Source organism: Dufourea novaeangliae, unplaced genomic scaffold (assembly GCF_001272555.1).
Source record: "Dufourea novaeangliae isolate 0120121106 unplaced genomic scaffold, ASM127255v1 scaffold7, whole genome shotgun sequence".
Lineage (NCBI taxonomy): Eukaryota > Metazoa > Arthropoda > Insecta > Hymenoptera > Halictidae > Dufourea > Dufourea novaeangliae.
The window spans coordinates 335,773-355,972 of NW_015373896.1; the positions used below are offsets into that span (position 1 = coordinate 335,773).

At 46.0% G+C, this 20,200-nt stretch overlaps 1 protein-coding gene across 3 annotated transcripts in view; it reads left to right on the top strand.

Moving 5' to 3' along the window:
• LOC107192054 (potassium voltage-gated channel protein Shaker) overlaps nucleotides 1–20,200 on the top strand; it is a 107,316-nt gene that overhangs the window by 54,373 nt on the left and 32,743 nt on the right. The window contains exon 2 of one of the 3 annotated variants that reach the window (XM_015581255.1): nucleotides 6,258–6,263. The exons of the other annotated variants lie outside the window; for them this stretch is intronic. Within the exon in view, the coding sequence (XP_015436741.1) occupies nucleotides 6,258–6,263 (6 nt within the window). The remainder of the gene's footprint in view (nucleotides 1–6,257; nucleotides 6,264–20,200) is intronic. 3 annotated transcript variants of the gene reach the window in all.

The following is a 20,200-nucleotide window of genomic DNA, read 5'->3' on the forward strand; positions in this document are numbered from 1 at the left end:
GCTGCGATCGGGACACGGGGTAATTAATCGGTTCTGGTGGTCCTTAGCTTCGTCCTAATTACTTTACCGATGACAATCGTTACGGGGATTTCTTTTTGTAATGGCCTTCGATCGTTACAATTCCTTTTGCGTTCGTTTATCGAATCATCGCGTGTGGCATGCAAGATCCGTCACAGTTTTATCACCGAATCGACAGTTTCGTCGAAAAGTTTGACGCGCCTAGGAGCAGGGCAGGCAGAGTGCAGCGTATGGGTCGATTTTCGAGCGCGCGAAATTGCCAGACGATCGTCGATGTTTGCAGCGTGTACCTACCCTGTTGTTGCTCCCGAGCGAGCGTAGGAAATCTGGGGAAACAAGTTCGTTCGATCGCGCGTTAATCCGACAGACACGCGAATGGTTTTCTCGTGTAAAATGCTCGGGAACGGTTGGCAGCGGCGTCGGCGCGGCGTCGCGACGGCCTGGCTTGTCGGAGCGGCATCTCTGAATACGGTGTAGCAATCTGCCAGAAGCTCAACTTTACCGACCGCCTCTGATATTCGTGTTTCATAGACACAGGGATACGCTGGAAATGCCCAACAATTGGATGCAGCTGTAGAGAAATTTCGGGGAAACTTCTGGTCTTCGCATGGTCATTCTTTCTTACTTACGATAAAGACGCTCGCGATATTTGCTCGAATCAACCCGATGCGATCGTCTCTCCAAGTGGACCGGTCGGTTTCTTTCCAATTAATCCGTACCGATATTTATGAAACACCGAGGAAGTTCGTTTGTATTCGTATCGAAGCGAAAATATCGGATTTAATTGAATAAGGCACCGGAGGGTGCAGGGATCCACTGTATTCGTTAACGATTCCGGTTGGCGAGACCGGATTCTCTGGCCCCTTCGAATTTGTTCGTTTCTTTTCCCAGAATATGGCCAACCGAGGGATTGTTCCCGTGGCAAATTGGCAATTAGCATTTTCGAGCCGGTTGGAGATGCCAATTAAAGTGCGACCTTGTTATTATCAGTTGGCACCCCCTCGACTCATCTCGAAGAGGAAGAGGCTCCTTTTCTCCTTTGGCAGTCACCTTCGACGAGATCTCTCACCTGGTAACGTAACTATTTTCTCGAAAGACAGAGGGGTCTCGCGTAGTTTTGTAATTTGGAAGCTGTTTCGACGAACTCATCGCGTATGACTTCGCACGCGTCATGTTTGTCGCTGTTAAATCTGTGTCTGTTTCATGGATCTATACTATGCCGGTATTGATTTCGGATTTATAGTTGAAATTTGGTAAAGATACATTTTTAGAAAACAGTGTGACCGCCATTAGTGTCTCTGTAATTGTATATCTTCTAGCTTGAATACGAAGAAGACGATAAGGACAGTTATTAATTTGAACGAATTGAAAAACATTTCGGATGAAATTCACATCGGTTCATCAATCGGTATTTACAAGAATTTTTCCGAAACTTCTGATTCAAGATTCTCGATTTTATACTGGTTCTGGGACAACGGTTATTTTCATCGCTACCGCGTGACGCGACACGACGCGCGCGTACAGGCACGCGTAAATGGTAAAATACGATGAGCGGTTGTAGACAGCCTGGCAACATGGACGCGCGCGCGGTTCATGGTGATTCCCATGTGACTGGGCGTTCATCGATCCGTCTCGGAAATAAGCGAGTGACCTATACCGCGTGGATTTTCAATTCGCTCGAAATATTAATTGAAATATTACAAATTATACCGAAATACGTATTCTCTCCTATTAACGAGCGACCCATTGAAAAGCCACCGACATTTGTAATTGAAATGTGCATAAAGACTAAGGTACATACATGTAGGAGCGTTGGAAAAAATGAGAGCCCAATCGGGATTCGAACCCACGACCCCCGGCGATGAAAGCCGAGACTCTACAACTCTACACGCTTCTCCACTGAGCCCTTCCTCTTATTTTCCATTGATGTTATTGCTTCTTTTGGTAGGTATCGAGGTCCCGATCCCACATGCATATACATATATGTATATGTATACATATAGTGTCAGTTCAAATGGAAACTTTAACCTTTGTATACGCGTCGCCCTTCTACAGATTAATCGATTATTTCTAAACTAAACACTTTTAACAAAAATATCTAGTTTTCATAGTCGAGGAGTTTCATAGTTGGTTAGGAGATGCCGATTATCGATGTTTTCTATTCCGAAGAGAACTACTCTACCGGTAATTGTGTCAACATAATCATCGCGCGAAAGAAATTTCGTGTTTAGCAAACACCGATAATGATATTTCGCAACAATTGTTCCAGTGACACGGTGCAGGAGATAAAAATTTTTCCTATTAGCGAAGGAAATTGGATAGAATGGAGTACAAGTATAACGCTTGCGACGAAGCTTTCAGAAAACTCGGTTAAACGGAGTAATCCCATGCCTGGGAACTCCGTAAAATGTCAGCCCGTGGCTTCCATTTAAAACACAGCCGTGTAATCGATAATACGAAACAATAAATATTCATTGACAGGAGCAGTTTGCATCACTTGTGGAAAATGCTTTCGTTCCGGTGCATCTAGAGTCTCCAATCTTGATCGCTTTTAAATCACCTTGGAAGACTGAAGACTCGTGTCTGATTCGACTTTCTTATCCACCGAAAAAGTTAAAAGTCCCAGATTATCTATCGCGTCTTTCCGAATGCGCCTACAAGATAGATGACACCACTTATTGAACCGGAAATAAAAGCTAGGGATAAAGTTCTCTTTCTGGCGATTACATAGACGATTCTATCGTTTGGAATCCTTCGGTTCACGATCAGAATAGCCGTCATCTAATTTAAGGACTTTAAAATTTCACTAAAGTTACACTAAACCATTAAAGAAATTTAATTGGAAACTGTAGCTCAACTGCTCCTAGTACATACGGTATGTGGATTTGTGTTTGAAAGCCGTGAGCATTGTTTGCGGCGCAACTTGTACCACCGAATAGTTTTTAACTAAACTGTACGGACGGTCTGGGTTAGGTCACGTGCACGATTAAATCGAAAAAAAAGTCTGAGAAAAGGTGGTGTATACCGGTGGTTGGAAATTGTCAGCGATGGTGGTCCGCATTGTGAGCATCGACCGCGTCCGAGCGGGGCGCCCTGATCGATCCGAGCCGCGAGTCAGAATTCGCGACACATTTTCCGCGCGCGCGCGTCCACCCTACCCGCATTCGCGCCTTTTCCCACGGGCTTTCCTGCCTTTCTGGCTTCCTGGCATCGTGGCGCGGTGAATACGCGTCACGTATGAATGCGTGCATCGTTAACCCCTCCGGCTGCACCACGCGGGTAAGCGACTACAAGCGCAAAAATAGGAACAAAGGGAGGAGGAACTCGCGGAAGCGCTCGGCTAATGAACCCATCGATTTTTCTGGTCTGTCTTCAAGCTCGAGCAACGTACCTGCGAATGGTTAACGAGTCCTGGTTCGGGGCATCAAAGAATACCGCTAGGATAACGAATTTCTCATACGGATTAAGAAAAGAGCGTAGGTACCCATACCTATACCGAAGAGTAAAATTTTATTGCGAATAATTTGATATCCTAGTTTCCATCAACTTTTTTAGAACACATTATTGCTCTAACCAGCTAAGCTGAATGAAATGTCCGTTCGAATTTATCTGTTTCGATCGCGTGGGACTTTTATTTTCCATACCGAACACTTTCCGATACATCAAAAACTACTTGTACCCGTGAAAATTTCGCGAAAGGTACATGTGTATGTAAGGTATACGCTGTATTGGTGACATTGTTATTTAGCAGTACGAAAGCAGTTACATTCTACACAGTAGGACCATGTATTGGCTAGTTGTAGTCTAATCTACGAAGATATATTTCTAAGCCTGCTTTGTGCATTACGATGCACCGTTCCAACACAACATGTTCCAGTATACATATACTGTACTTCGAGCGATAGCGTTCCGATGTATGTATTATTTTAAAGCGCATACTATGGCTTTATATCGCATGTTAATTTAATCCAACTATTCTGAAACACTATTTCCAAGTACCTAGACTATGGACCGGACTTTACGAAACAGTAGCGCATACTAGGCTCTGCAAGTATTATTCCACGGGACGAATTTTTGTTTATCCATCATTAGCGGACCGACGCCGTAACTGCTAGTTTTCGTAGATCGCAGCCTCTCGCTGAAAGGCGGCAGGAGGCAGGTATTATTTACGGGGCGATTCATTCCGGAGTCCCTCGTAAAAGGAGAGCCACACGTTCACCGCCATAAAATCTGCAGGCGTAAAGCGATATTAATTTAACCTTACCTCGTAAACTACAGCCGTTCGGTCAGCTCTTCTTATTGCATATATTACGAGTGCAGCTTGCACTTTGAAAACCGACGAAACGGGTCCCCGATTCAACTGTCCCGAGCCGTGGAACAACGCTCGCAATTTCTGTCCTTGTCCCGGGGAACGCAAATTGGATCAAAGGTCAATTCTATCGAGTTGTTCGTGGCGCAGGAGAAAGAAGCAATTTCCGTGGTTGCCGTGGGAACACCTCCAGAATGCAAAATATCGCGTCGGACACGTCGACGGAACTGCCCATTCACCACAATTATCCATCGGAGCTGAACAAAAGCGAGACGAAACCCGTCTCCTATCCATTCGCCCCGGTCCCCCTAAAGCTGCATGGGAAAATATAGCGCGATTATTAACTTGTCTATCGAAGACTAACCCGGTCGTACAACGACCAAGTACATTCGGCCTCTTGGTCGCGAGAACATTGCCATTCCCATTCCCGATTAGATCACGTCCGCTTGTTTTCTCCTTTATCGAATTTTCTTTCACGAATTTCAAGGGATTGTCCGGGAATACGTTGCGGCCAGGCGCCGCGTCGCCCCAACTGCGCGATTCACGACGATCAATCGGAAATAGATCTTGGCGTCTTCGAGTCTCCCGTGGAGGATCCGCAAGTAGAACCTTGCGAAAATTGCATTCTACAGAAGATGCCGTTTCCAGAAAATTGCTCTTAAAGGGGACACATACATATAGACTACATAGGTGTAGGGTGTTGCAAGGTTTGAACGAGTTAAAGTGTTGTACAGTTAACTTATATTTTCTATTAAATGTTGTATACATTCACTTATAGCGTCGAAGATACCGTAGACATTTTAGACGACCACCTGACGGATAAATAGAACAACCTGTATAGGTATAGAGTTGTATAGATAGCTGAAAGCCCGCAAGGGGGTAACTTTTCGAGAAGAAGTAAACGGGGGAAGATGAGCTCTTCCCCCAGAGTCTCTAGAGTCGAGTAGTTACGAGGAACACCGAACTCTACCCTCGTAACCTTCCCTCCCGTTTTATTTCGACTCAACCTCTGGCGAGGTTTTCTTCGGGCGGAGGGTTCGTAGCCACAGCCGATAACACGATCACTCTGTTAGCTCGTGAACGCGCACTCCGTTAGAGCAGTGTTCCATTACTACGCGGTATGCGTTCGCATTTTTCCAGACCGATAGGGGTTAATGGTGTTACGGTTCGTGGAACAACTCTGTTAATCAGACCACGGTTACGTGGCTTTTTAACGTACCGTGGACAAACGAGTTCAGCGCGAGCCACGATTTCCTACGAACGGGGAAACTCTAGACCGCGGACACTTTTATAGGGTCAAGTTTGTTCGCGGTTTCGACGTTTTGCGGAGCAACCTTCCAAGTTTCTGTTTAACCTACTTGCACGATAGCGATGGACGCGGGTCTAGTGGGGCGACAAGCTTCAAACTATACCTACCAAGTCCGATCAATTTTCTCCGTGGCGAGTTTTTCGGAGCAATTTTTCGATTGGCATGAAATCAGGACACGCGTGCCGCATTCGTCTCTGTCGCCAACATTCTTTCTTCCCAGGTTTTTTAAAATATATTACAGGGTAGTTGTCCAGAATGACGACATAGGACAGAGGATAATTTAAAAAATGATGCAGTTAATCGACGATAAATGTGGAGTTTGTCATCGACATGTAACGTTAACCCTTGAATGAGAAATATCGAAGGTAGAATGTCATTTGAAACAGGGGTTTTAGGCAGATAAGTGAAAGAATATTTTCATTGGTCTCAAGACTTGTTTTAAAGTTTAGATGCTGGATCTCTTGTTGTTGATTCATAGATTGTACAATTGGAAAATATTCATTCTATAATCGTGTAACGTACCCTGGGACCAGTTGAACGTATCCAGAATTTGGAACACAGAAAATGATGTGACATCGACGACCTTAAAGTGTCACTGTAAATATCTTACGATTCCACGAGACAACTGTAGTCGTAACACACCCTTGATCAATGGGTCAGGAAAATGTCATGCAACGCCCTCGCTTCGCACAAAACGAAGCTCGCTCGTTCCTGAATTTCGAAAAGAGCAACGTGTGCCATACGCTCCTTCCAATCGGCTGCGACGAGAAATCGTTGAAGAACCGAGGAACGTCCGGGCGAAATCGATTCGTTTGGTGAGAATGCGGCCCCGGGACTGCTCATTCCGCATTATATATTTTCGTTCTAACGTGACCCTGAAACGGTTTCCGGCTTCGCGAAAATCGACCCCAATGTCTGGTCGACCTGTTTGGCAGGGCAGCACGGTGCAGAATATTTTCGGGTCCCCGCACACGTTCACCCCCGAAAACGGTCTCCTTGGCTCTGTGTTAGCGGAGTCGGTGGCGCAATGGAGTCGATAAGGGTAGCGAGGATTCCGGTGGCTGGCGCCATCTAATAATCCACCCCGGCGGCGTTATCATCCCTCGACGCGAGGCGGCGGGATATGCAGGGCGCGCGAACGAGCGCGCACGCCTTTTGTTTACGGCAGTGAATTTCAACCGAGCGTCATTCCGATAGGCAGTTGAAACCTCTCTCCGCTCTCCGCTCTTCGGTCTCGGGCCGCTGGCACGTTGCACGTTCTCGCGCGTCACGAGGGTGGACTGCCATGCCGCCGCGACGGCCGTTAGCGAGGCGAAGCTAGGCGAGGCTAGGCGGAGCGAAGCGAGGCCAACGCGGCGGCAGTTGCTCGCACAGCCCGTTTACGGTTCATGCCTGATAAATAAAAATGCCGTCTGCGAGTACCATGTGGGTTTGCTGACGGTGCAAGGTGTCGGCCGCTCGGACCGTACAAGATGGGGTGAGAATGGAAGAGTAGCTAGAGAATGCAACGATAAAAGAACAAATAAATCAGAAAAATGCAGCGAATGTGAATATTTTGTGAGAGAACGGTGATAATCGAGGATGAAACAACGCTTTTCAGTGAAGCTAAACACATAAGTTAGCAAACGGTTACCGCTTTCTCTTGCTCGGACACGGTGTTACGCGGAATACGTCGAACGGTTTATCGAAGGTGTTCTTCTGTCGTGAGTTAACTTCGTGGCGTGTAACACCGTACGAGAGAACGATTATCGGTCGCGAAACCGTCTGCATGCTTCGAACATGCACCCCCTTTTTTTTTTACACTGCTAGTCAAATGGCGCTTTGCTGCTGTAGGCGTCCGGCAAAGCTGACTGTATGCTATCAATGCCTACTTGTTTTCGGCAGGAACGGCTGTTCTTATTTATCATGGTAAGACAATTGTACCGCTCGATTTATTTATTGCGGATCGCGGAAACGATCGCTGAATGGTGTATCGCGTAAAATATGGAATGAACCTGTGCCGAGTGAAATCATTTCTACCGAGAAATTATAATACTTCGGGTGTAACCAATTTCGTGTCACACGGGCTGACTGTAGCTCGTAGTGTAAACATTGGGAGCGAAACTTTCATTAACCCATGATTTCTATACATAAAGATTCTACGATAGTCTTGATTCTTGAAAGAATCGCGCCGCGCCGTACCGGAAACCATGTGTTCAAGCACGTATCATAGTTAACGCGTAGCGGTGTGGTGTTTGTGCGTTCTGGTTGCATAGCCCGTGTTCGAGGTACTTACGACGAAAGAGTCGATTCATCGCCGAGCGACAATGCGATGAAAAGCGGCAATTCAGTGCGATGTCGTTATTCTTAGCCACGCTTTTCTCCTTTCTTCGCTCGCTTCTTCTCGTTTGCAAATCGGATCGGATCGGATCGGATCTGGGAAAGTGCTGCGCGCGCTCTCATCGGCGAGTCATCGGGAGACGGTTATTCTCGGAGGATGAGAGCAAAAATGCTCGTTGGTGCGCATCGCTATAATTAGTGGCCGTTCTGAGGAGCTGGAACGAGTTTGTTTGAACGGCTTCTGATCGATCGTGCAGCCACGTGGGTCTGATGCAGATTCGAAACCGGGAAACAATAGGATTCGCCGGACCACGAAACGAACCAACATATAAATTTCTCTGCCTATTCGCCACTGAAAGATAATCTAGAGGTCGTTAAAATTGTAACGAGTCGATTTTCAAAGTATACCGTAGCTTTAATGTTCGTACGCAGCTTTGAATTTTTCAATATTAGTGTACAGAAATCAATGAAATCTGTTGCGCGTCACTACGACAAATGGTCCGAGAAGTTGTTCTGAATTCATGTGGAGTTCGATGGAGAGCTTTCAGTGAATCGTCGATTCGCAATTTGGAACGCTCGTTCCGTACGTTTTGTTCGATATTTATTGCAATTTCATTGCCTAGCCAGCGGACATCCCGCGTTTAGTTACCTTAATCTTGATCCGAAACCTCGGCAAACAGCTAGGTCACTAGGTTAAAGCCTAAATAACTTGACGGATAATGCGGCTCTGCGTCGCGCTCTCTAAGTAATCGGCTAAGGGTTCTCGAATCGGGAATCGACTTTCCCCGCTTTTTAACGCTCGACAGCTGAAAAGCTCGAAAGCTTTGCTGAAGTAACCGTTCTTGATTTCCCATTTTCTTTTTCTCGCGACAAGGACCGGAGAAACCCGAACAGTCTCAGGGAACCAGAAACCGGCGAGACTGTGCCGTTTGTCGAAAAATCGTATATTTTTCTTTTTCGACGCCGCGTCGAAGAATTCCATTTTTTCCAGCGAGGATCGGACATCGTGAACGATACGAGACGCTATCCCGCTGGACAGAATGTCTCTCAGGCATCCGCGGTCGTATTTCAACGGGCCGAATCCCCTTGGGACACTTTGACGCGTGATTCGTTCGCGTGATCGACCGTTGAATCGGGTAAGGCGATCAACTGGCTTAATCGTAACGCCGTTACGAGAGATCCCCGATTATTCGCGACGCAGAAAGACCGAGAAATCTCTATGCGCGAACGCAAGTTACACATATTCGAGTAATTTGTGTCTTCTGGCGAATTTCAGTTTCCTAGCGTTGTTTACGCGAATAGTGTTACGTTTAAACCTGATTCCACTTGAAAACACAGACTAGAGCTGCCTCAGCTTTTAGTGCTGATTCTAGTTCGGGAATTACAGTCTCTTTGATCATACATATAACTCGAAGGAACGTGCTTTAATTCAGTGTTTCACTTGAGTAAACAGCTCGTCAGCGTACCTTGCCTTTAGCAGCGATCTGTATTGGCCAGGTTCAACGAAAGATTCTCCCCCAAAAGCTATGTACGATATATCGAAGATCTGTCTCCAGAATTGTCAGCGTCAGAGGTACCGCGAATGGGGACGTGTATTATTATAGTGATTCGCAATTCAGAAAATTCCAGAGATTCGGGGCAAGCTTCCTTGGAAAGAATAACGCGTTATCGTACTCGGTGAAACGGAGGACGAGGAATAAAAAGAGAGAGGTGGTAGGTAGGCAGGTATTAGGGTGGCTCGATGCTTGCCAGTGTGGCACCGAATTCGCTAGGCATATCGACTCGCGTTGCGGGCTTGTTACTGGCAATTCGTCGGATCAGGGTCATTCTGGACGTTTCATTGATGCCTCGCGCTACATTCACGGGGTAACCAGAGTTAACCACTCCCATCGAGGCCATGAGAAGCAGAGAAGCTGACCTAGATAACTATGCCCACGACCCGATTCGCCCCATCTTCACCGAAGCCGGTGAATGGATCCGACATGACGCACACACCATACCGCTCTCTCGCCACTCTCCATCTCCCTTCTCTTCACACCTCTCTCTTTCTCTCTCTATCTCTATCTATCTCTCCTACTCTTTTTTCTAGTTCGCCGTTCCGTCTCTCTCGTTCTTTCGAGCCTCCCTCAATCCATAACCTTATTTCCTTTACATAACGGCCAGGACTCGCGTAAGAGCATCAAGAGAACCCCTTACCCTGCCTACAACCTCCCTTTCAGCCGCGTGTCCTTTACGATCTACAGCCCCACCGATCATGTGTGCATTATGCTCGTCGCTGTGTCTGATGCGACACAGGTCTAGAGGTAATTATGCGTGGATAGCTTTGGCAGGTTAACGTATGACAGGAGGTTTAGGGTGCTCAGAATTTTGATCCAGCTTTTGGAATCTTGATTTTTAATTAAAATTCTTCTTTAAATTCAATAGTTGGATCGAAATGTCCACTTCAATCTTATAGTTCGTTCTGTTGATGAATCGGTTGATTATCTCATGTTACTTTGTTGAAAACTAACTACGTAGACAAGATCAGTCATAGAGGGAAACATCTGATTTATTCTATACACTTTGAATGAATGATACGAATATTAATAATACAAATAAATGATAAATTTATCAATGGGAAACAAGCGAGAATACATACATATATGTATACTGATCATTTCCGACAGATTGGGTCTCGTGTTTTCATGCAAAATGAAGGCATCGGATGGAGACGGTGACATGTTCAAGAAAGTCGGAAAATTGTCTATCCTTCTGCAAATCGAAATCGTTGGGTGAATGAACGTTTTCAAGCAACAACTGCACAACGTCCTTGACGGCACAGCCCCGAATGCAGGCTTATTTTTAGAGTCATCTGCTTGACAGATACTGAAAGTTTGGTTCGCGGGCAACATAGTAGCACCGCTGAAACGCTCGCCCATTTGGATTTACGATTGTGTATACACCTAGGAGCGTTCAAATAGAAGTTCCACGATTCTTCCGATGGGTTTCTCGTAAAACGTAACTACGCCCAATAAAACTTAAGTGCAAAAGTCCATGCACAGTTTATCCGATGATAAATTGCGAACTGAAACCGAGCGTTCCTGCGTTCTTTCGCGAACTAAATACAACAATCTCGTACCTTTTACCAAGAAGCTTCACAGCTGAAACAAAAATTCTATCGTGGCAATAAAATTATTGTGTCTCTATTAGAGGAATAGCTTATATTCGACGGGACGATCCGATCGAACTGATTTCTCTATACACTCCTGTCCATAAGCATTAAGACACGTTTGAACCGTAAAATAAATCCAATAAATCAACAAAAAGTCAAAACTACGTGTATGGTTTAAGGTCCCGAGTTCCGCTAGAGTTGAATCGGTGGTTGCTATGCGACATGAAAAGATAAAAGTGACTCTGCAGAGACATACTTTTGCAGTGTATGGAAGCGTCCTGGTACTTGTACAGTCGCGAGCAAGCCCAACTATAATATTCTTTGCTCTTCAATTCGTTGACTTCTTTTCGTACGAAAGTAACGTCTGCCCTCTATTCGATGGAGAAACGGATTTTCATATACAACTCGACCGATAGGATTCGCGTTACTTTTGAAGCGGGACCTTAATCACAGGGGTTTCGGACTGGCCAATAATAGAGGCGGTCGTCGCGAGATGTTACGAATGCCTGCGCGACAGCCAGTTCACCGAGAGGCAATCGGCAACATCGAATATATATTCGGGAAAGTCAATTCGCGGGCTAACGCATGATTATCGACAAATGTAATTTGCGAGACGCGGCCAATAATAGATTTCCAATTCGCCCGCTAGAAGGTTTCCATTAGACGGCGAGCACCAGCCGGGCTATTGCAACATTAATTCGGGGAGCATTTCGAAGGGGGGAACCACCGACCCGCGGCAGCAACACTCGGAGCTTTGAATAGTAAATTCGCGACTGAATTATTCCGTCTTCGCGACCGTTAAATTTTTGTCGCGTTCAACATGGCGCAAATCAACTTTAATAGGGATGTTTGAAGTGCTTTATCGGTATCACGTAGCGAACGATTCAAGTGACTACACAGTTCATCAGGCACAATCTACATACAGTTTTATAGCAGATAATCTGGTTGAAGATGTCCAGTAGAAGTAAAGGCACAGTGTCATCTGCCAAAGGTTTCTCGTGAGATTAGGGGTGGGGGGGCGAAAGTTTCGAGGGTAACGTTGTTTTAACAGGTTGCACCTGATATCTCGACTCGTTTAATCTCTTGTTGCTCCGAATGTGGGATCTTCCGCGCGCCCTCTGTGGCAAAAGAAGCACTTAGTAAGATCAATCATTGAGAGTACCCACGGTACGCCTTCCATTGTCTTCTTTGACGCGAGGTCTCCTTGATGGCGAGGCTTTGTCACGATGAGTTTAATACCTCGGCCCCGAGGCTCTCGAGCGGCGTAACCGGCGTGGCGTGTATAGTGTCGTCGCCTGGGGTGCGCAAACTTTTCCGCTCGCTTTTGTCCGTCTCGAGGGCCTGGTCCGGTTCCTCGAACCCGGCGGAACGCATTTCTTCGCCAACGGGAGATCGTTAGGATCGTTACCGTCAACTTGGATCGCAACTGCGGGTGTACTTACAACGTAGGTTTATAGTTGCGTGGAACGCATGTCAGCTTTTGTCGCTTTACTTTGACCACCGTACCTCGCGACTATTTTTGGGATATGGAACGGTATTATTTTCCACAAAACAAACTTCGATTTTTATTCATTATTTTGACGCTTGGTTATTGTGTCTGTGAGAGAGACATTAATAATAATAATAATAATACCTGGGAAAGTTATCTGATAATTCACTTTGTATTATTGTTCTACGGGTGTTGTCATGACGTAGACCTTATTCCTTCAAGTTTATTACTTTCTCTAGTTATGCCGACGAACAAGCAGAAATACCCCAACGTTGGCTGCTTTTCTGTAACGCTAGAGTAACAAAAATGTCTAGGGAAATATCACTTGTATCAACGCATTTCCATGTGTATTTACCACTCCTGACACTTCCTAGTGATTTATCAGTGTCACGGTTAGGACATCCATTCGCTTCAATCACCGTCGTAGCCAACTGTTCTTCATTTTCATCGCATATATGGTATACACAAAACTGAAAGCGAGAAGTGAAGACACGATAAGAAATTGGTCAAGAATTTCATGTCTCCTATGAATGTTTGAAACGTGGACCTGTGAAATTGCAAACTATGGCAGAATGAAATCAAAAGGATGTCGGTCTCGAAAGAGGTCGTCGCGGGAGCGGGTGGTAGTTTTTTCGACAAATGCTCGATTCGGATCGGGTTTGAACGGCACGGTGAACTGTTATCGGGGACAACGGGAAACGGTGTGTCGTCGTGGATGGAAACGGCGGCCATCAATTGGCCGAATTATACCGTCGGCAGATAAAAGGGGTCCCGCTGTTGTCCCGATATCAAAACTTCCGAGGAAGGCGTAATTTGAAATAGGACGGCCAGGCTGCGGATGCGAGCCGCGTCGTTGGCTTAGCTCCACGTCGCGTTGCGGATTGTATTTCGGTGGCCCACATACACGGATATTTATTGGCGTGTCTTAACTTTCAACTCGGAATTCCGCGGAACCGTGAGAAGAGGAGCACGACTTCGTTCTCCACGTGGCAGCTTCCACCGAGAATCCTTTGGAAAAGTCGCTTCTCGTTAACCTCATTTCGATTTCGACGAAACTCCATGGAGAAACTTTCCAGTTCCCGTTCCACGGAAAAAGGGTGATATTCACGAGTCGATGTGCTTTTTTCATTTCATCAACCGACAATTTTTTTGATATATCCGTCTGGACTTTCTTCGGTATTTCAGTATACAACTTACTCGAAACGATTGAGATTATATTTACAATCGCGTTGACGTGGTTCAGGAAGTGTAGATTGCATTAATTCGGTTTCGACGTTTTCCGAACCCTGTTCAGTTACAGTTCTTGATTCTTCTCTATTATTCTTTCAGCAATTTGTAATTAATTAACCGGCGCCGGTGAAACGTTTCAAACACGACGAAGCCACGTAGTAATTGAACGACAAAGTGAACGCAATTATCTTTCGCGTTTTCTGAGCCCTCGTATGGACGTTATAACATCCGTCTATGGAAAAATTTTTTTCAAGGTCTGTCCCGGTCTTTATCATGGTCGAGGAACAAAGGTACTTTCAGGTTTTCCCCACGTAATCCTCTGAAACGCGACGGATACTTGCATCCACTCGGAAATACTTGCGGAGTCAAAGTATTTCGTGATTTCTGTAATACGTAACGGAAAATTAATTCGTTTGTTGTTACGCGAAACGTTCGCTTTCGAGTGAACTGTGTGAATTACTTCGGTTTGTCCAAAGATCTAACAAATGGCTAGTGTGCACGCGATCAGAACTGCCGAAACTTTTGCGGAATTATCTCGTACGGTGTCCGAATCAAGTTGACAAACCCGGACCTTGGGCGAACTCTTCGTCATTCCCTTGATGCATCGACTCGACTGCTTTAAATGCTAAGTATTAGTCAATTTTTATTAATTCGGTTATTTAGTCTGCAAGTATATCTAGTCGTTCCAATAATCTTCCCCTTTTTCCACTTAAATGAACGTTTCTTTTTATTTTTGAATGCAAGTTATAGAACATTCTACTTTCTCGAAAGAACGCCAACGGCGACGAGAATTATTTAAACTTTAAAAGATTAGAACTATGTTCACGTACGTCTAACAGCCTATCAAGTTTCGCAAAACGAAATCCGAACGGATCGGTGAAACAAACCGATAGAACACTCGGAGATATAATTTGAGATTCGAAGTAGTATTGGTCTGTAAAAAGCGCGTCCCAGGGCAAGTAGTAAGGTACCTGTCTATGGTCCGACCCCGATAGGGAAACAAGGGGATTGACGAAAGTAGCCGACCTGAATTTCAACGAAACTTTGCCAATTTGTAACGAGGCAAGCCGATGGTAACGATAAACTTTTTAATTTGGCTGCTTCCACGTTTAGAAGAGTTTGCTCGATGCGCATTTCGGATCTTCAATTATCGGATACTTCGGGTTATGCTTACCTATGCCCGTGACCATTTTACAGGATTGTACTGTGGGCAGTCGACTTGTAAAAATTACGGAGTACAACGTTGCAATTTTAGATCGGAATGAATGTTTTCGATGACTTCTGGTTACCGCGAAAGCCAATCCGCAGACGTCTATGAACGAAGGAGCAGATAATATTATAACTGTGGTTCGACGGTATCTCCGCGGCTGTAGTTGGTTTCATTGGAGAATAATTCGCTTACGTTGCGTCCAAGTGGCTTTTTTTTCTCGGTGATCTTCGAGTAATCAACGCATAGTGTAAAATGAACTGTTTCGAAATTCCTTGAACATTTAAATTCTCCACAGACTCTCGGAACGTTTACCGACGCATCTAACTCAACTGGACGTACGATAGCCAGCAAAGAAAAAAGGAAAGAAGAAGGAAAAGGAAATTATTGGCAAGTTAGTCGCAGAAAACGTATGGTAGACGTAAAGGTAGACACGGTTCGCGTAAGTGGTAGAGTCTCGTCTATGGTCCGGCATGCGCTCCTGGAAGACGCACTGACCTTGGCTTTATGGTGGTCTGGCGTGCCGCGGTGGGTGGATCAGCTGACTGGGACATGGTGGAAAGCGGACGAGGAGGATAGAGAGGGGGTGAGGATGCAGATGCAAGGGCGGGACACTCGAAAGGAGAGCGAAGGAATAAACGGGGAAAGCGAAAGAGAATGAGAGGGGGTCGGGAAGTGGTGGGAACGAAAAACGAGAAAGGAGAACCCGCTGCGGACGGGGAGGGAGTTCCTGGTGGTGGGCCAGGATCAAGAGTAGCTCTCGGGCGACGGAGGGGTGGCTGGAGTCGACGGAGGGGGATGTATTGATTGCGTCGAGTTGGTGCGACAGGGAGCGTCCGCGGCGAGATGAAAAGAGTCAGAGGGGGAAGTGGGCCGAGAAGGGGGTGGGGAGGCTGCGACGCGACACGACGGGAGCTTCGCACAGGTGCGACAGGGAGGGCGGAGAGGAAGATCCCCCTCCAAGGAGGGGGATGAACAGGCTTGAATTATGCCAGAAGAAACACACGCGGAGATAAGGAGAAACGAAACTCGCTCGGGCAACATGAATAGAGGAGAGTTTTACATAAACCAAGAGGAGGAAATGGAGAAAACGGAAAAGGCCTGTTATCCTGTGGAGTATAGATGAACCGGAAACATGGGGGAGATCGGAGGATGCTTGATAAAAGATTGCCAATGTAACACGGAGAGTATAGACTCACAACTTCCTGCGAATAATGTTGGGAGAGAGAGAGAGAGAGAGAGAGAGAGAAAGTAGAAATAATTGGATACCGAAGCAGTTAAAAAGAAAATCTAGGGTCTACTTTACATTTCTTTCTTTTCTATGCCCCTCGTGAATGCTCCTTCGACTCTCTGCACTTTCGACGGTTATGCGGAAAAAAAGTTGCCCGTAACGCTGTAACCTCCTTGTAAAACATTGGTTATTGTTACGAAACGACTACGAATCTAGAACTTGAGCACGGAATACATAGAATTTCATATGCAAGGTGGATACGCTTGGTTACACGTTGCTACGCTTATCCTTTATTCATGTTTATACACGCGTCTCGAACTCCAGTCTCGATTTCCGCAGTCGACAAGGAAAAACTAGTAGCAAGTAAGTAACGCAACTGTAGGTCGCGTGAATCGCGTCATTCAGGTGGCCTGAGTGGCGCGCCGAGGCGGTACGCGGGGAAAAAGAGGAGCGCGCGAGGAAAGACAGAGAAATAGAAAGTGAGATCAATGCCGTTAGACTGCAATGCTGGCTGCCGCCACATGCTATTCCATTTCCTTCCGTCCTGGCGAGGAGAACTTTCACGGAGGGTTCGTCCACATGAAACGCGCCACGTCGTCGTGATCTAGGTCGCCGCGCGCGACGATGTCATGGAAGTCACGAACGAGCGGGAACCGAGCGGATTCCTCGGCCTGTCCCGCGATCGAACCCCCTTCTCGATCAATGGGACGCCAGCATTGATTTCTTCCCGTTTGCCGGCCGGCTGCACGCCCCTTTTTTTTCCTATTCGATGAATGAAGGCGAACTGGAAACTCGTTACGAGGGAACGACGGCTTGGAAAAACGTTTGCGGGGATTAATTAAGCGTCGACGATCGTTAAGCTGAATTAGCGTTGTTTCTGCAGCGATTATCGATTGAGTAACATCGCCTCTGGGATAGGATTTCTAAAGATATTGAGGGAGTCTCGGGGGTTGAAAGTTCCTCCTCAACTCGACTGTTTTCCTCTTCGCAAGTTTTCCATACTGGACGAACGGAACTTTGCTCACTCGAGTTCCCTGATCTTATGCTCGATTTACTCAAACGTTCACACGACGAGAAGCGTGTCACAGATAGTGGGTGATATTTACCAAGATACGAAGCGTATTACAATACAAGCTACACTTATGTACGCGTGATTTTTGGGCATTTTATAATAACTTGATTATGTGGTAAAATTTCACTGTAAGGAATAATAATAATTACTAATAATACGATGATTGATTCGACGAGCAAACAACGACAATAACGATTACTTTGATGTTTCTATGCCTATCGTGGAACAACACAGGACGATAAAATGCGAAGGAAGATATAATAAATAATGTTTCTGGTCAGCACAGACGACGATTTACGATCGCGGGAAAAGATGAGAAAGCTGCAGGACGTTTCAAGATCGCCCGAGGGAAAGGTGACTGATGTGAGTTTCTTGGGGTCTTGCCGGGGTTGTCGAGAGAGCAGATCGATTGCGCGCGACGATGATACACAGAGACAGCCGGAGCGAGCGGAAGAGTGTTTAGCGTGCGTTCGAGTTATTTTTAGCTGTCGGCGCAAGCCACGTGGTGATACCAATAGCGGGACCAGATCCGTTTTACGTACACGCGCGAAATGTCATAAAACGGTGGAAGAAACGAGGCTGGCGATAAGGGCGGGCCGAACGTAAATTCTTCGATATACTTCGGCCCACCCTCGTCTGTCCGCTCGCTGACCTGCTCGCTGACCTGCTCGCTCTCGCACCGCTCTGAATTGCGAATCGGATAGCTCGGTTGCGAATGTCAAGCAACGGAAGAGTACACTCCTCGAGCTGTTTGCTTGCCCCCTCAACTTCGTTCTTCTAGTCCAAGTTGCGACCTGGCCAACCGATTTACCCTCGTTCCTTCGCGACAGCCAATTTTACGAAAACTCGCGAAACAGGCATTTCGTTTACACGACGAACCTTCGAGTCGTTTTTAGAACGAAATTTGGTAGAATGTAAACTACAACCTGCACTGTTGGGAGAAACTGTTATTTTCGCGCGAATCTTTACTTATTTTGTCGCGACTATGCAGACGATGATGAAAAGTGTGAGGTACAAGCACTGATGCGGTTGTTAAACTTTAACGCACACTCTACTACAAGATGATACGAACTATGTAATGTATAAAATTATACGATCTGGTAAAACTAAAACGAAACGTAAAACTGGGAAATATCCAGGCAAGGTAGAAAGGAACGAAGGACAAATGTCGAGGAACGTGAATCTGGCAGAGTAGCACTATAATAGTAAGAAGATGTATACATATAGGGGGAAGACGGTGAGACTTTAGAGTAACGATCGGTAGGAGCAGAGAGATTTGTACAATGTCTCGCAAGTTGGGCATCGCTCTAACGAAGAGCTAAATTTACGGTATACAATCGATATCGTCGGTCGAACGCCTCGCAATTAGTGAAACAGAAATGCGTCAAAGGATCCCTCGGTACCATTGTTAGGAAACGATCGATGAATTATTCAATCGCTGACGGTTCGCATGAGTCGTCAGATATTAATAATAATCGGTTGCCACTTTTGATCGGTTCAGCACGGCACGAACGTAGGCCCTCATTGATAATCCGACATGAATATGTAAAATCGATACGATACCTCGTGCTCGTTACCGGATAACGGGAACTCGCAAAATATCGTGCACCGGGTCGCTCGGCCGAAAGCCCGGAGTACGGTGGCCAGCATTATCCGGTGTTGCTACAGCGTACTACTCCATCTTGTAAATCGATGCGATCCGTGGACTCGGTTTGCTGGAAAAAATGGAACCGAGGTAACAAAGGGTGGAACTGAACGGAGGGAGGGCAGCAAGGAGAAAGTCGCGGCGATATAAATTTTCCGGGCGTATCTGACTCGGATTCTCCCCCCGTTAAAACCATTCATCCCGCTCGTCACGGCCAGAGCCGGTCGTAGGATTGCGAAAAATTGAAAATCAAAACTATCCGTTGGCTCGAATCGCTCTTGCCCCGAGTGCGATGGTTTCACGTACTTCTACAGTTTCGCACGCGGCGTTTTATTTGGCGGAAGTAACATCAAAGATGAAGTCTTTAGTTGGCGAGAGCTTTGTGCCACTTTGATTTGTCCTCTGTTCCATCGGCACAGGGAGAGAATCTTCTATGGAATCGCGGGTAAAATCGACGCCCGGGAAGAAATGGATGAAACGAGAAACTGTGAAACTTATGGGCCGAGACATATCTTGCGCGTTACATCTACACGGTGACGTCGTACTCTCGCAAATTTTCTTGGGAATGTTGCATCGGTAACAGTTTGTAGTTTATTACGGACCACTGACACTCGAGCTGCAATTATTATAACTTGGGCTGGAAAACGTTCAAACCTTTTCGTTCGCAATCGTTGAAGGCGTTTTATGTTTTGCAAACATTGTTGCTGAACAGCAGGTACTTAATTTCAAGAAATACGTGTACATGAGTACACAAAATGTTGCAATTCGAGTTACGGAAAATATATGTCTCTCGCCTTGTTCGAATGAACGCTCTTAGTAATAAATTCTACTTCGTAGTAGCAGAATCCTAAACGGAGGTTCATTTTTATTAATTGAGAAGTACCGCTAATCCTAGAAGTCCAATTAAAAAAACTGAATATCTGTTCATCAGTTTTTCTGTTGTATCGTACTGCGATACAGAAACCATTAGCTGTCGTGACTCCGACGCTACAGGCAAATAAAAGACGTCTACCGGAAAACTGTGAGAACTCAGGTGCCTCACCTCACTGAACGCGCGCAACTATTATCGATCAACGGGCGCACAAGTCCCCGGTCAGAAATTGCGATCGCAGCTGCCCGAGGATTGGATCGGTCGGAAGATTAAGTGGTGCAAAGGGAAAAAAGTCAGACAGTGGGAAAAGAAAGGGAACGGCGCGGCGGCGGAAGAAACTAGGCAGGAA